The sequence below is a fragment of the Nothoprocta perdicaria genome, unplaced genomic scaffold (genome assembly GCF_003342845.1).
Source record: "Nothoprocta perdicaria isolate Ctin4 unplaced genomic scaffold, notPer1 scaffold_212, whole genome shotgun sequence".
In the NCBI taxonomy this organism is placed as follows: domain Eukaryota; kingdom Metazoa; phylum Chordata; class Aves; order Tinamiformes; family Tinamidae; genus Nothoprocta; species Nothoprocta perdicaria.
The window spans coordinates 557,401-574,343 of record NW_020455339.1 but is presented as its reverse complement, the minus strand read 5'-3'; the positions used below and the strand labels follow the sequence as shown (position 1 = coordinate 574,343).

The following is a 16,943-nucleotide window of genomic DNA, read 5'->3' as shown; positions in this document are numbered from 1 at the left end:
TTTCTGGTTCTGAAAAAAAATAAATTAAAAAAAGTATCAGCATTCTCCAGTACGGGTCTTCTTTTTAATGAGTCATATTTTAAGGCATGTTTTTGCTGCAAGGTGTACTAAAATGCTGCCTTTATCCTTCCAGGAAAGTAACATGCCTCTGATAAATAAAAGTGCACATGGATGCTGCATGTGAAAACAAAAGAAGGAGCATTAGCTATGAGCTTTAATGTTGTTTCCTCTCTGGGTGCAAATAAATAATAACAGGAACCACTAAATTTAGCAAAGGTCATCTATCCTTTCTTTCCCCAAAGCTGACTGTGACTAGTGAGGCCCCAGTAGATTTACAGCACATATTTCACTTTTTACATATCTTCATTTTTCTCTTTTCTCCCTGTCCCCCAACCTTGCTGGATGTGTCTACTGCAGCATCTAACCTCTTGCTTGTAAGAAGGGTGAGCCTGATGGCAAAGCTGCTGTGAGAATAAATTCATAACCATTACTCCATCAAAGAGCAGCACACCATAATATTTTGTCCTTCTAGTAACACATTTTTCACTTATTTTTAGACTTATCTTAGCCTCTGCTAGACATGCCTTAAGGTATTAAAATTTGTGATGAATTCTGGTATTTTTATTTGCCTATATATTCTATTGCAGTTAATGCTCTAAGATAGTTCAGTATACTGCTTTTCACAGAATCTTTAGGAGGTATTTTCTTTAGAAGAAAATAACCTAATTGTTTTACAGGATTTTTTTTCATGCTGTGAATGCCCGTAAGTAAATATGGCTTTATTTAGTAAGTATTTTAATTTTCTGAAGTGAAAAGTATCAGTGATAAGATTCAAGTAGAGCGTTGAGGCAAGCAGAGCGCTTAGATTTGTAGAGCATTACTACTGCCAATAGTAACAGTGAACAAGGGCAAGAGGAGCAGGTGATTCCCCTAGATACATGAATCCCTTCCTCCTAGAACTCAGGGATTCCCCAAACTAGTAAGACTGGACACCTTCCTCTGAACACTAAACACCTTTCTCTTGAGGGAACAGTTAAAGAGAAACACTGCAAACTCTCAGGAGCTGCTTGACCCTCATGTTTCCTTTTCTGTATTAATTCCCGGAGAGGACATGAATGTGTCTCCTATGATTGTGTCCCTCTTTCTTTCCTCACTGTGCTAGCAGCACACCTCAGACATTAAATGGGAATAAAACAGTGATGGTAGTCTGGCAGTCTGCAAGTGCAGAAAAACTCACAATGAAGCAAATTAAAGTACTCTGGGGACAGCTTTTTTAAACACGATTCTAAGTAGCCAACCACCCCCACAAAAAACAAATACAACAGGCAAACAAACAAAAAAAGAGACCCCCCCCCAAATCAGCTTTGAGCTCCTCTTTTTTGGTGCTTTAAATATTTGAAATAAATAATGTGCCATGAAAATGAAGACTGAGCAAAGTGAAGGCAGCAGATGATGTCAAGGCAGCAACCAGTGCAGCTGAATCCCAGCAGCTATGACTGCCCCAGCACGCAAACCTCGGAGCTTCTTTATGAGCTTGGTCTTGTCTACGTGATGCTAAATCCAATTACTTCAGTCAAGAGTGACCTGTTAGAATGTGCCATGAAAAAGGCAGACGAGCTYCAACTCTTTACAGTTCCATAAGTGTGCAAGGTATCTACTTAGAGAATAGGCTAATTGGGTGTATCAGGCTGAAAGGACTGACCTTGGGGCAAAGAACTTTTACACTGACTGTTGCAAACATTTGTCAGACAAGACTGAGGGAAGTGTTGCTGTGTCACAGCACAAAACAAGGSAGTGAAACTGAGGTTTAGCTGTGGGTTATATTACTCTATCACTATCCAACCTGCTGCACAATCTTGGGTACAATGTRGCACTTATCTCTGCTTTCCCTCAGCAAAGCTGGGAATACGTTTCTGGCATATACGAAGATTTTCAGACCATCAAGCCAGGGGCTCTCAGTTTTGGAGCTGAGGGTGACTGAGTTTACTGCTTCTCTCAAATCCATCTGTTTTGTCAGGTCTTCTGTGTATCAGTAAGCCTGAGCAAACATACCTGACTGCAAACACCCATCTAGCACATCTTTCCATCAATACAGATAGCTGCTCTGTCAGCCTTTGCATATGTTTATTGCTTTCTTTGCATGCTTATGGAATAAGTGATTGCTGGGACCTGCATTACACAGGCWGTTAACTGAAATATAAAGACCATGTGCCTTCTCACAGTCTATACGTGAAGTTTGTAGTAGCACAGCACATTTTACCTCTGTCCCCTCCATTCCCACACTAAGGTATTAAGGTATAAGCCATTTTATTTACTAGTACAGTGTTCTCTTATCTGGCAGCTGGAGTAATGCTAAAAGAAGAGCCTCTATGTTATCTCATATCTGGTGAGGTGAAGTACTTCACCAAAAATAAATGCAGCATATATTTTGTAGGATAACTGACTTACAGGAATCAATCTTWCGAGAGAAAAGATGTTTCACCTTATGGAAACAAGTTTTATAATTATATATATATAGTTACGTATATAGTTTTGTGTRTATATATATATATAAACTGCAAAAATAATGCAGGATTTCTAGGGAAATTTGGTGTCAAGTATTTCTAGCAAGCTGAGAAGTCTCGTGGTGTGCAGTTTGTTGTCATTAATTAATTCGATCTTACAGAATCAGTTCTAATTAGCTGATGTCTTTCYTTCATGAATATACATGAAGGAGCTTCATAAGGTAAATGCACACCCACTTCTTTACCTAAAGTCAGTATTTAGGATAGCCAGGTATTTTGGGGGGCAGGGAGGACATTTGATCTAGCTGAGCTTACTCTATTTCTAATAAGCTGTAGAAAGGAAGGCACTGATTTAGGGACTGGGACTCAAAACTGAAATCAAAATATAGCGCTAAGTAAGCTACAGCATAGATTTAAGGCACTGGAATGGGAATCAGGAGCCTGGCTTTCATTTCCAGGTTCTGCTCTGCACTTTGTGCACGATACTGTGCAGATCACTTAACTACTCAGTGCTTCATTTGCCCATCTGCAAAGCAAGAATACAAAGTCCATTAAAATTTTAGGTTTAGTGGACAATAGGAGTTTTGTTTGGAGTTTACGAATCTTAGCAGGAAAGAGAAGGGGTATGAAAGCTAACATCTCATCAATGCTGTGAAGAGGCTGATGGCAAAACGTCTTCAGCGAGGATACTTCCGTAATCCCCTCCCTTGGACCATGAGAGAGTCTCACTCTGGGGGAACACTGAACAACAGACCCATTTTTGCCAGTTTTTAGAGAAAGGCAGGTCAGAGGGATGTTGCTGGTTGGTCCCTAGGCTAATAATGTTCGGAAGTTGGGAGAGCAGCCTTCCTAACAGTAAAAACTGGGTATTTTCCACCYTGCTGTCTGTCTCTAAAAATACTCTGCATTGTAATGAAGTAATAGTTTTAAAGAATAAGATAGACTGTCTTATAAGTCCTCTCTGCTTCTTTGTTTCTTCACAAAAGCTTTTAAAAGTGTGGATTTTTATCTGCAGGAAACAACAATTATTAATGAGGCAGATTGATTTTTTTTTTAAATAGGATACTTGGAAGCCATTTGCTCTGCTAATTATTAACAGGAATGCTGATGATATATCTACACTGTTTTGGTATGCTGGATATTATCTAAAATTCTCGTAAAAAGCATTTTAGAACAATAGACCTCATCTGAAGTGTGAACTCAAACTATAAAATAATATACACAGAAACCAGCTGCAAAAATTGCTAGCTCACATTTTCCCCCAGCATTTTTGCCTGGAAATATCTCTGATGCAATGTGAGATGCATTGTTTCATAAATATCATAGTTTTGCTGATGTCAAGCTTCTATTAAAGTACCCTATTAAGTAGTAATTATTGCAATAAATAAACACGTATCAGGAATACTTGCAATGTAGATTTCATACTCAAGACACTCAGAGGAAGGTAATTCTCTTTCATGGATGATTTCAATACTTGGCTTTATTCTCTTTTGTAAGGTTCTGCACACAAATGCAGACAAAGAAGAGATTTCCAGGCCCAGGCAAGTGTTTCTTGGGATGTGCTGTAAAATTACAGAGCATGGCAACCCCAGGTCCTCATTTCAGCAACAGTCTGTCTCTTGAAGGCAGGTAGACAGATGAGCCAGGAGGAGGCAAGGAGGTGACATTTTTTAAAGCCAAATTAGTTTCTAAAAAGAACTTGATGGTATCAAACTCTTTCCAGAAAATAACCTAATTTTTAGAGATTAACAAGTTCTAGGAGCCTTCATCATCATCATCTATATTTCTCTGCAAATATTTTCACAATTGCATGTTGAACTCCTCTCCTTTTCACTTGAGAAACCCTTTCAAACAGGTCTGCAAAACCAGAGGTTACACCTCTAGAGCTCACCTACAGCCCCAACTTCACCATCATACAAGAGGGCAAGGGCAAGGCAGAGAGATGGTAAAGATTGTTGGCATTTCCTTTTAAAGACAAATTGGAAGTACTCAACAACTGAATTATTCAAACAGGGTCTTAGGTCAGGAGGCCTCTGGACAGATTTCTGTGGTTCTGTCAATAAAGATACTATTTAGAATAAGGTTTGCTTTAGGGCCAGAGCCCTGCACTARGGACTCCTCTTTCTTCCACTTTTCCAAAAATAAAAAAGACTTAAATGCAATTGTGTCAACACATTTTTCATGCTTTCTGTGCACTTTCTTTAATGTTTACTGAGTGACCTCTTACAGCCAGTTAGTACTGGGACATTTCACCCATGAACTGTTTTCCAATTCAATTTATTAAATGCAAGTAACCATAAATAATTATAAATCAATTACTGAGTCTATTCTACACTTCACCAACCCAAAAAATCATAACAAAGTACTTTTGAAGGTGATTGAGTAAAATGTTCCRTAAGGCAAGGCATTTGTGCTTCAATTTATCTTTTCCTTCATAATAACACTATTTGAAATACATTTTGCTAAATATGGGAACTACTCTTGTAGAAGAAATCAATTATATTCTTAAATTTAAATTTAAATCTTTTTTTTTTCCCTCCCAGTTATGCTCTAATGTATCACTGTACCTCAGAAATATACCCTAGGGAAAATGCTTCTATTCTTCACTAAAAATCCATGAATAACATTATGTAGAAATTAATTTATGATAAATGATTTAAAATCTTAACCTAGAATGGCTTCTTATTCAAATGTCATCAGAAAATGGCACCTCACCCGCAGAAAGGAGTCAAGGGATCCATTCTCCATGTATTCAACTACAATCATTACTGGTCTGCCTGCAAAACAGCAAAGAAATACATTAGGATTATAGACATATTATGGGGTTGTTATGTTTCCAACTGTTATGCAGCACAGATTATTCACATTACTTACATATTTTGCCTATTTTCAAAATCCTCATTGATATCACAAACATACTTTCTTGTGATATTCTCTAGGCAGTATTTTCTATCTTTTTTTTTTTTGATATTACTGGATTACCTGAATGCATATAATTGATTCTCCCCTTTTTAAAAAAGGATCAAAGAAGAGTTTTTTAGATCCAAATAGCTTCACTCACAGTACTTTCTATTAGGAACAGTCAAGCCTAAATGTACATTGAACACATTTTATAATCGATTTTGGAATGTATTTTCATACATTGCAACAAAAAATCATGAGCGATCTCAGCATATTACAAACTYAGTGCTATAATTTTTCCTCCCAGAGGAAAAAAAGCATAATGATTTAATGACAGACAGATATAGATATAGATATATATAGGTAAAAAGATATTMATTAAAGAATTAGATTGAGAGATAGAGCTTCAATAAAAATGCAGATTGCATTTATGTTTGTRTTGGCATATATCGACTCAATCCAGCAAAATTCTGAATTCACATATGTGTATTTAAAACACAAAAAGTCCCATTCAWATCAAATTCCAGCTTGGGATTAAATCCAAATTAAGATACTTTAGAAGCAGTAAGATAGGCAATATTTATCTCTGTAAAGACTGTCCAAATCAGAAGGTAATTAATAACATTTCACTTTTCCTAACCAGGAATGAACCACCAGTCTTGAACTGCTTGCCAGGAGAGGCCCCATTAGCATGCTAATCACAGTGTACAGCAAGAGCTTGTTTTAGAATTGTTAATATTACTAAGGAGCTATAATGATATATGCAAAACTAATGTAATGAATAAGTATGTTAATAAGATTGGGAAGGTGGTGGAAAGTCTTAAAAGGGCAAACCTTTCTTTCCCTGAGAATGTCTTTCTCTTAAGGGGATTGTTTGAACTAGGAGCTGTGCTACCTGGTGAAACCACASAGCTGCCCATTCCATTTCCTTTAAACAACACTAACTGTTCCAATTTTACTCAAAAACCCAAAGAAGCTGATTTCATTCCTTTTTTCCTCTGCCTCGCAAATGATTGTTGTGCTTCCTTTAGACAGGAAAAAAAATTCAATATGAAAAGGTGAGAAAGTGCAGAAGAGCTTTGTGGCATTTCCAGCACAATTTTCTGCTCCATTTTTCTACATGCTCACATCCTATTCTTTTTGAATAATAGTGTAAGGGTTTAGCAAATAGTCCACCCTATAAATTAAGCAATAGCCACACATTTCTCCTGAGCTGTTACAGCTAGCCTTGAATTTTAAAAAGTGAATGAGTGGTTTCACTGTTCCTTCCCAACATATCAACACTGAATTCCATGTACTCCAGTGACACTCATTTGCCTAGCTTATCCAAGTCCTTCTGAAGCTCCTCACAATAGTCTCTCATTTCTTCTACCCAAACTTGGTAATGTTTCTGTATTTATCCTCATTTTAGGTCCTCAATAAATACAGTAGCGTTAACAGTGTTAGCACAATACTAAATTTTTCATAGTGAAACTTCTCAGTTGCATTCTTAAAAAAAGTTACTAGATAGATTTCTGAGTGTAAAGAATTATCTTTTTTTTTTTTTAACTGAGTAGTAGGTCCCTTTTGTGAGTGTGTGTGTGTGCATCTGTTGTCAAACCAATTTCTTCACATCCATGTACACCCATTGCTTATCCTTAGCTTCTGCACTATAAACTTAAGTGACACATAACTTCTAAGCTCTGTCTTTGAGATCTGGGTGTTTTAGCAATAAATGTTATATATTTTGTTATAATGTTGACTAGTTGGGTTGCCTAGTTTCCTTCGTGGCAGACACGTTCTATATTCCCTTGCCCTTACTGTCTGCTTCTAGTCAAGTGACTGCCATCTTCTGCCACAGATGCCATATGACTGCCGTAGATGGAAGTCAAGTGACTGCCAACTTCATGTGGAAGGAATAGTCTAAAATCAAGATACGCAAATTAACAGCATACTCCTGCTAGAGGATCTGATGATGAGCAGAACTATCTTTGTAACAGGCTCTCTCAAGCAAGTAATTTCCAAACTGATGCAGGCAACAGCATCTTGCAACAAACATCAATGCAAAGCTCGTGTTTGGCTGGTGTGTTTGGTTAAGTCAGTCAAATATTTCTCTTTCTCTGGAGACAAATAAAAAGCCTGTGTGAAAATATGTACCTGAAGGGAATGACAAATGGAGCTACTGGGCTTTGAAACAATGCTCCTTGATTCCAGTTAGTAATTCTTTGGCACATTATGCTTTCCAGAAGATATTTTATAAGGTTCTCTGGAGGTTCATAGGCTCTCCTTACATCTTTTATCCTTAGACGCATATCATCAAACACAAATTATTTTAATACAAAATTTGAAAAGTCAACTTTTAACTTGCATATGATCTCTCAGAGACCAGGCAAGAAACCCACCAAACCTGTATTCCATTTTGCTCAGACCAACAGTATGAATTTCTAGGCTAAATGAACTATGAAATATATCTATATGCATTTCTTTATAGATTTAAAAAAATGTCAACAGCATCTTTTAGTGCTTATTAGCTTTTAGGTAGTACTTATTATTAGGTAGTACTTATCAGCTTTTAAATTGCTTGTTGTCTTCAATCACTTGAAATGATATGCCTTAGCACTCTAATCCATCCCTGATGAAAATACTACATCACACAAGTAATGCAATAAACATGCGGTCAACTTCATATAAGTTACAGAAATAAAATCTGCTTTACCATATGATAGCACAGAAAGGGCATGATATTGTAAACACATAAAATACATGGATTTTTATTGTAGCCATAGACTGGAAGATCACCACACCATAAAGCATTCTGAAGTTTTGGTGAACAATTAATTTAGTCACCGAGGTTGAGGTTAACTCCCCACAAACTCTATCTGTTCCCCCTTCTATGCTACCTAAATCTCAAACAAGTTTTACACAAGGCTGTATAAAGCTCATGAGATTGATAAAATATGAAGCCACTACCAGTTATGAAGCCTTAACAGCCTTAAGTAAAAATCTTAAATATGGATCCTAACACTACTTTCTCAAATAATTCATCTAGTATGCCAGCACTTGATAAAAACAGCATATTTTGGCAGCAAGATTAATATATGATTGCTGATATTTATGTATTCTATGCTGGACTGTGACAGGCAATGCAGTAAGACTTTTAGTCAGCAGGATATTTGCCTTTGGAATACATGGAGATTGAAATTTTCTCAACTATTGTTTCAGGTACTTGAAGATATGGGAATAAAAAATGGCTACCCAGCAGATTCAGTGGATACATTTATTACCAAAATGGAACTTGCATAGGTTCCACTCACAATAAACAACTTTACTCAATAATTTTATAATTTTTCAACTTTCATACAAGGTTCTGAAATTGTTTTACAAATATAAATGCATTACATGTCAGGAAATACAAAGTAGGACATGTTTTGATTCCAAAGATGTGAAAAAACAGGTCCAGAGAATCGATCTCCATCTACACTGTATAGGGTAAAATTACACTATTCAATTAAGTTTTCCTTGGTGACCAATACACAAGTTGCATTTTGTTCCCTAGCTCAGTGCCTTGTAGAGAAACTTGAGTGTTGATTCCACCACGATTTTGGAGCTCTGTGAACAGACTCTGTTCACAAATACTCCAAGGCCTGGGAGTAGAAACTGGCTTTGGAGAAGCTAGCTGAGAGCCAGCAAACCTGGCACATCCAGGGCAGATAGCCAAACATGAGACATCTCAGCCCAAAGACTAAGAGTCACCAGAGCACCAAGAGCAGGCAGTGGGATAGACAGGACTGTTTACTGCAGAAAACACAGATCCTAATACGATTAGCCATTGCACTCCATCAGTTCCAGATTTGAGAAGCAAACTCTGAAAAAACGACTCTACTTTGGATACCTTAGACGTAACAGAACACAATCTGGGATGCCTAACCTCTGTGGGCTCATAGGGTGGCAATCAGCCCATGGTTTGCATGGAAGAAGGTTCCTGAGAAGACAAAAGATTGCCATTAGTTTATATTATTTCTTTCTTAGGCACAATGAGAAGGTGTTATCACTTAAACTGTGGTACAATCTGAGTCCTGGAAAGATCAAGGTCTGCGCTGAACACTGTAAAAAGTGTAAAAAACCCATGTAAAAACATGGAAGATACTGCTTCTGCTTTAAAAACGGCTACAGAATTGACTTTTAAAAATAATATTGGGAGATTTCTAAACTAGTTTAACATTTGGCTATAAATCAAAAACAACAATAAGAAGAATACACTTAAATTACAAAAATCCATGTTGCCTTTATGGCACTAAGAGAGATGTGTTCTTCACCTTCAAAACAAGGAGAGGAGTGACTAAAGGTGGGAGGTGAGGCAGAGAGGTCTTTGATGGGGAGAAGCTACCTTTGATTATCTTATCATGGAGCAGGCTAGTGCTGCTTTAGAAAGCACTTAATTCTTTTCCTGCATTCATTATTACTTAGACATGTGAAACCTACAGACATATGTATTTGAAGAAAGAGGTTTTTGGACAAATAGACATGGGAGACAATGCAGGTGGAGGTGGGAAAAGCACTCAAGCCTCCCTGAAGGATGACGCAGACTGCAGTGCCAGCATTGTGCGAGTTTGCTGGGTCATCAGTGAAAACTCACCAGGGACCACAGGGAACTCTGCCCAGGCAACTCAGTATCTGCCAAGAGACACTACTGGGATGGATGCTGACCACCTGCGTGGCCTGGGTGGAGATCATCAGATGAACGGATACCCAAACTCTAGTTAAAGGACATCAGCAGTTCAGGTGACACTCAAGCTTGGGCTCTGAACAATATTTGAGTAAGAGGCAGGTTAATTTTATAGTCAAGATCGACAAAAGAGAAGACAGAGAAAAAGGACTCCAAAAAAAATAACATTTTGAGATAAGAAGACTTGGAATAAAGGCAGAAGTTTAGTTAGAAGTTTTAGCTGCTAGGAGCTAAAAAACTGCAGACACTGCCCAAAGCAAACATACAAGTTGCGGGAGAATGAACTATGAAGAGGTTTGAAGATAGATGCTATAAGGAAATATGCCAACATCTTGCAACAGTTTTAGATACACAGCACGGCTGGAGTAGTGAGTGCTGTCAGAAAAGGAGCTTTTTTTTAAGTACAAGAATTAAATAAATAGAGTTTTGATGTAATAGATTTGAAACCCAAACACAGATCTTACGAACTGTGTATGTTACATTTAGCATTTACAGCATCTCAGTGAACAAAGTTACCATTTTACTATGTCCTTATGATAGCAACAAAGATCTAGAATCCTACGACATATATAGTGGTACCACATTCATTGTTTTTATAATTTCTGTGATAGTATAAATATGCTCAAGCCCTTTCTCGATGCCTGACACACATGTGGGACACTGGCTGTAACAGCTGCCCTTCCTTGCTCACTGCACAGGGACACAAGCGTCTGGCTCTGGCTGATCTGCCAGGCTTCCAGCCCCTCAGAAACTCAGGCTCATTGCAAGGGCAGAATTAGTGCTCTGCACGGTCCAGAAAAAAAAAAAGAAGAAGAAGAAAAGGACATGAATTTCATTATTCAGAACTGAGATGAATCTGTAGAAAGGATAGGGGATATTGACTGTTTGCAAGCACACCTTGTGAAAAATGGTTGACTGTTTTTGACAAGGTCTTTTTTTTTTCTTTTAGAAAATTTTTCATTGGAATTCTCTCACACAGCAGTATTGCCTTGTAATGCCTTTCAAAGAAAAACAGCAGAAATGACAAACATCCTGTATTGATGTAATTCCATCTCAGAGTAGGTTACAATTATTTCATATTTTTCATTGATCGATCTGCTTCTGTTTAAAAAAAACCAATAAAAGCAGAAATGGAAAAATAAAAAAGGAAAGCCATACAGTACAGAATAATGCAAAATACTAACTGTATTTAAAATTCACATCATATTTTTAGTTCCCTTCCTGTTTTTTTTCCACAACACAGGCTTTTGATAGCGTGTAATTTAATTGAATGGTAGAGTGATGAATAAGGATGAGAATTTGAAGTGTCGTATCAATGACAAAATATTCAGCTTGTTGTCTCCTGTTGTCATTTTAAATAATGCAGCAAAACCCACTTTAATGAATTCTTCATATAAGATTAATCCTCCAAAAAGAACACAGTTAGTACATGCTCATTGCTCCAGTCTTTACTTATAATGAAATCTTTAATACCCAATATGGGAATAGCTCTGTTAACATAAACACAGGATATTTATTTTTCCACTTAAATACCAAAGGCTTTGAATCTGCTCTCTAGTTCATGTAAGAAAATATGGCCCCATCAGTTTTTCAGGTCAGAATTCAGGTGTCCAGAAACGCTCCCATGAGTTTCAGATAGTTTTTCATCGCACAGCCATATTCTGTCCTTAGTTCCATAGTGCCTGCTACAGCTGTAAGTCTACTGGAGTAAAATGCATGGACACTCATGCACACATGATATTGAGTGATACGATCATCATACGATCCTTTCTGTATGGTATTGAGATATATGAGTGCAAAATACCTACAGTAAAACTCTGCCTGCCACAGAAATGGTTGTGAAATGTTTCCCTAGATTTCACACTAGCGCTGCTCATCATCTACTGATGCTAGTCTGATCTACTAGTGCTGCATCATCTCCAGGAGGAGAGCCATGGCTGCATCACTGCAGTTTCCTGACGCCTGTTCCTAATAATAGAATTTATAGTAGTTGTATGCATCAGTGGAGAACTGTCTTCAGGGAATAAAAAGCTTTATTTTCCGTGGCACTAAAGCAGGGAGACAAGGAAGAAACAACCCAGTGATTATGTAAAAAAAGGAACTGAAAAAAAAAATCTGCCTGTTTGGGGAGTATGAGATTAGAATGTTGCAAGCCCAAATCAATAAACATGAATTACAATACACATCATATTGTTCTTTAAATGGCTTTTCTGCAATTTTATACACACTACTCAATAAATCACTGGCAAAAATTCATGCTTCTCAGTCCCTTCTGGAGACCAGGACTACCTGCTATGTTGATTTCACACTTCTAACATGCCATCTTAAATCTTCTGGCCTTTCCCTCCCACAGCAGCAAGCACTACAAGAGGTTTTCATAGCTTCTCACAGGACACAGGAGGAATGATCATTAGATAAAGGCAGTTTTAGCAACTGCTCCTCTAAAGCTGAATGCAAATCAATCCTCCAGCATGCCTACAGAAAAGATGCTGGAATGTTTTGAACTCCTCTAAAGGGAGTTTAGATCCTTTTTTCAACACTCATCACAAAATGAAGAATAACTTTGTATAGATTTTTTACAAATGTGCTTCTGTGTGTGTGTCCCCATCATGTTCCTCCAGATCTCCTCTGTCTTTCCTCTCCCTTAGTACTGAACAGAGATTTTCTTCAATTTATCTGCTTGTTACAGTGATCTACCACATTATCTGTAGTAAACCTTACTTCATAGTAGCAGTGTACATTATATGAAAATAAATGCATACCCAAACAGGCTTTTCTAAACTTCTTCCAAGGCTAATTAAAATTTTGGAATAACTTACGATGGCCGAGCATGAAATTAGCCACTTAGCAAGAGTGGAGAACAAAGAACTCCTTATACCAGGTTCTATATTCAGCCTAATCCCAGTTCTACAGGTCAAGCTAAACCCTAACGGATGGACACTAAAAGTTTCTCCTACTGTTCATGTTACTTATTGCTCATCCATACGGTGGTTATGAAGTACTTCCTGCCTAGCTAATGGGAAAGTGGCATTAGGTATCAGTTGTAAGGCTATTGGCTAGACATGCCAGGGATATAGCATTGAGGCTTGAGAGAGTAACGGGAAGAACCTGGAAGAGTAACTGGCTCAGAAAACACACATAAAAAAAAAGAATTTGTTAGTTGTTTGGAAAGGTTTGGCAGTTTTCACATAACGAAAAGAAAAAATATATCAGTTTAGATAGTGTGATCCAAAGAACGGAAAAATACATTATCTGAGAAAAAAAAAATGAATGGTTACTTTTCTCATTATTGGAGTACCATAAAATTATAGTTGAGTTTCACTATGAATAATTGTTCCTTGATGGTTCTTGTTGAGTAATTTTGCTCAATAAAGGTCTGTCAATACAGTTTGCTCTCAACTGTCAGTTTATACAATATCAAGAATAATGGGCTCACTCAGGTGCACTTGGAAACTGTAATAAGATATTAATTCTTGAGAAAAGAAAACTGATTGCCATCTGATTCAATATTCTGCAGTTATGCTTCAGATTTTTGAGAAGCTTCCTGTAATATGTGAACATATTTTAATGTATGTTAAACAAACTGCCACAGCCAATCAGGCACTAAAGCACTGAGAAGTGTATATCTTGTGTATAAAATACATAGGTGGATTACTGTCACTACCTTTTCCAAAACAGCAATGAGTAAACTGTCTTGTACCACTTTAAAGATTCTGGAAAGAAAAGGCACCTCCATTTATTTCTTCTGCATAAAATAAGTTTTAAGGCTCACAAGTATGGATGTTTAAACAAGCCTAAATTCTTTCCTTATCTGTAAAATAGCCAGATAATTGATTCTCGCAAAATAACTGGTAGGAAATTAACTGATGGTCATAAATCCTTTAAAGTCCCATCAAGGTATTCCACAAAAGCTTCAGAGAGGTGCTCTGTAGATGAAATGTGGGGCTTGGGAAATTTTGATATTTCTTCCACTCTTCTGCTAATGTAATTTGGAAGCTCAATCCAAGCAAGTGAAGGTCCTTCAGAAAAAGGACCTTAAAAGGGAGTTTTCCATAGTATCTCATAGACTGACACATCCTCATTATTTCTGTCATCAGGAAACCTCAGGAAAGCTTGAAGCAGATACTAGTAAAGATATTTGCTTGCTCTCCTTCCTTCTCCAAGGCAGGAGGCTTGACAATCTCTCTGACACCCTTCAAGGATGACAACAGAAGTTTATCACCACTATAAGTTTATCTTCTGCTATACAGCAGGGCTATGCATTTACATAACTAAAATCCTTTCCACACGACTTGCAGCAACAAGTGCTGCAAATTCACAGTAGCTGCATTTCCCCCAAATGTGGAAAAGTTAAAATATGAAGTGAAAGACTGGCAGATTATTTACTTCTTTTTATAATGTGCACATACGTGCGCAACGTGAATGAAGGGGTAAGCTTCCACAACTCATGCCAGTATAAGCATGCTGAGAAGTGATGAGAAGTGCAACTTGTTAAGTGTTTTTAGAATTCTTTTTTAACTTTTGCATGGATGTCACTTGAGAAAAAGTACATATTGCTTATGTGAATCCATCTGTCAGGAGGAATTAGGTTATAGACCTATATTAAACAACTAAGTTCCATGAATTTGCTCTGTTAATGGGTGGTCAAATGAGCAACCAAATAATTTCTGACATATATGACAGCGAAATTGAAGGGGATGCTACTGTCTGAAAAGGAGCTTGTTTCTGCAGAAATCTACCTGTAGGCCTGCTGAAAGCGTTGATTTTAGGGAAACTGCCGTATAACAGTGACAGTCTTTGGAAACAACTTCAAATATAAGCAATAGTCCATTAGCATAGCCATGTTTAGGCTTAAAAAAAGTCTAGAATTGAGGAAATCTATTTTTGCACGAAAATGGTAAGCCTATGCCAGCAACAGAAATCCTTCTTCAGTTGGCCAAATGAGGTGATCGTAAGCGAATCTCTTACATTAGTGAACTTCTAAGGTGTGAAATCAGACATCAAATTACATGAAACTGAACAACAGCTGTCAGTGCAATGTTGAAAAAAAAAAAAGAACATACTGTGTTGAGTATAACTTTGAGGAAAGTAAAAGGAGGAAAACTGAAACTAGCAACTGCCTTGCCTGGCTAGGCTGTCTTCTACATACTTCTCAAGTAGACTTCCAGTTCTGCTTTTGTTTTAGGCTCTAAAATTCCTGTGGGGAAAATACTTTGTATATTTTGCAGAAAACACATAAAAGCATTTTCACTTTGACTATAGAATAAATTATTTTCAAGTGAATTATTTTCAAGCTGATTATTTTCAAGTGAATCTGTCACTTAGCTTGAGTTAAAGGTTTCAGTAAATAAAAAACATCTCATTATCTTTGTTCCCAATGACCCTAACAGCAGAATAATGCAGGCATTTTAAGCCTTCTGCATAGTTAGATTCACTGAAACCTTACACGTAAACCATATGTGGGGCAATTATGCTATAACTCAGTAAAGTTATTAAATGTTAAGTGCTTCTGCTAGGCTTATTAAAACCACTGTCACATACATGTCCAACATCTCTGGTAACTAACAGATGGCCACTGTGCTATCAGAGGTGGGAATCCAGCCCTCTTCCTCCAGTGTGGACACACAGTCAGTGACTCTCCCACTTTTAATTACTCAGAGGCACGGGAATCATCATGAATCCAATGGGCAGACGATTTTGCCTACCTATTGCTGCCCCTCTAACAGGTAGAGGTGGCTTAAGAACAATCAGAGTATTTTTCCTTTTTGTTTCTTGGTAAGGCAATATTCAGAACAGTAATTCAGGTGTTTAGTGTAGAGCTTTTAGACAGGGATGAACAAAGTGTATATTCTTTCTTGGTCTGTATTAACCACTAACGATTCAAGGATGAACTTATTTTTCCCATTGAATTATGGAGAGTAGGCGATTCAAGTCTGATTCTCTCATATTTCAGATCAAAGTTCGCCTCAATAAAAACAGACTGTTTTTCTGCAAAGAAATACAGTAAATATGCTGTGGTTGGCTCACATGCATAGCAAAGGTGGTGTTAGTAATTTATAAAGTTATCATGAAATAAAAATCACATCCTCTTGTCATCTCTGCAACAAAGACAGGCAATTAAGATGTAAGATTATGCTTAATGTAAATTCAAATATGTTAAAGGAAAAAATAACCATTTAAATAGCAGAACTACAGATAAGACTGTTAGAGTTTTTTTGTTAAAAGCAATTTTTTACTCTACTTGTGTATTTTAATACTACCTTCCCATTCACAGGAAGCATTTTCCAAGGGATCATGTCTTATTTGCTGAATTTATTACAGTTACTACCCGACAATTTCAACTACCTGACAATCCCTATTTTCCAGAATATAGGAAATTTCTGGGGTGTTGCAGCTGGGATGCATTTTCTTTAACCTTGTCACTACTAATCTTTAACACTTACGTCCATTATCTTGCTAGGGTATACATTCACATACTGTAGCTGCATTTCCATTTTCCCATATTTTTCATATTTCACCAGATTGGATCACAATTCTTGGTAAACAATACACACTAAAATAGAATGAAATTCTGAGCCTATTTTCTTAAAAAAAAGAAAAAAGAAATTCTAAAGAGTCATGATCTCAGCCTCCAAAGCCATGACACAAGCTTTACAAACATGGAGAAAGGAAGTCCAGAGGATCTTTTAAACAAACAAAATAACCAGTAGTCAGGTAGGCTGGATGACAGTTCACAGGAACAGTTAAGCCATTTCTAATCTAACCAAAGCAGTGGTGAGCAAACACAGTGATGTGCTATGTATAACACCACAGTCAAAATTTAATGGGCCCTG

The 16,943-nt window shown here is 37.1% G+C and overlaps 1 protein-coding gene across 5 annotated transcripts in view; it reads right to left on the bottom strand.

Moving 5' to 3' along the window:
* The window catches only part of EPHA6 (EPH receptor A6), a 418,698-nt gene that overhangs the window by 62,981 nt on the left and 338,774 nt on the right, over positions 1-16,943 (bottom strand). For all 5 annotated transcript variants that reach the window (XM_026038558.1, XM_026038559.1, XM_026038560.1 and 2 more), the window contains one exon: positions 5,220-5,281. In XM_026038558.1, the coding sequence (XP_025894343.1) occupies positions 5,220-5,281 (62 nt within the window). The remainder of the gene's footprint in view (positions 1-5,219; positions 5,282-16,943) is intronic.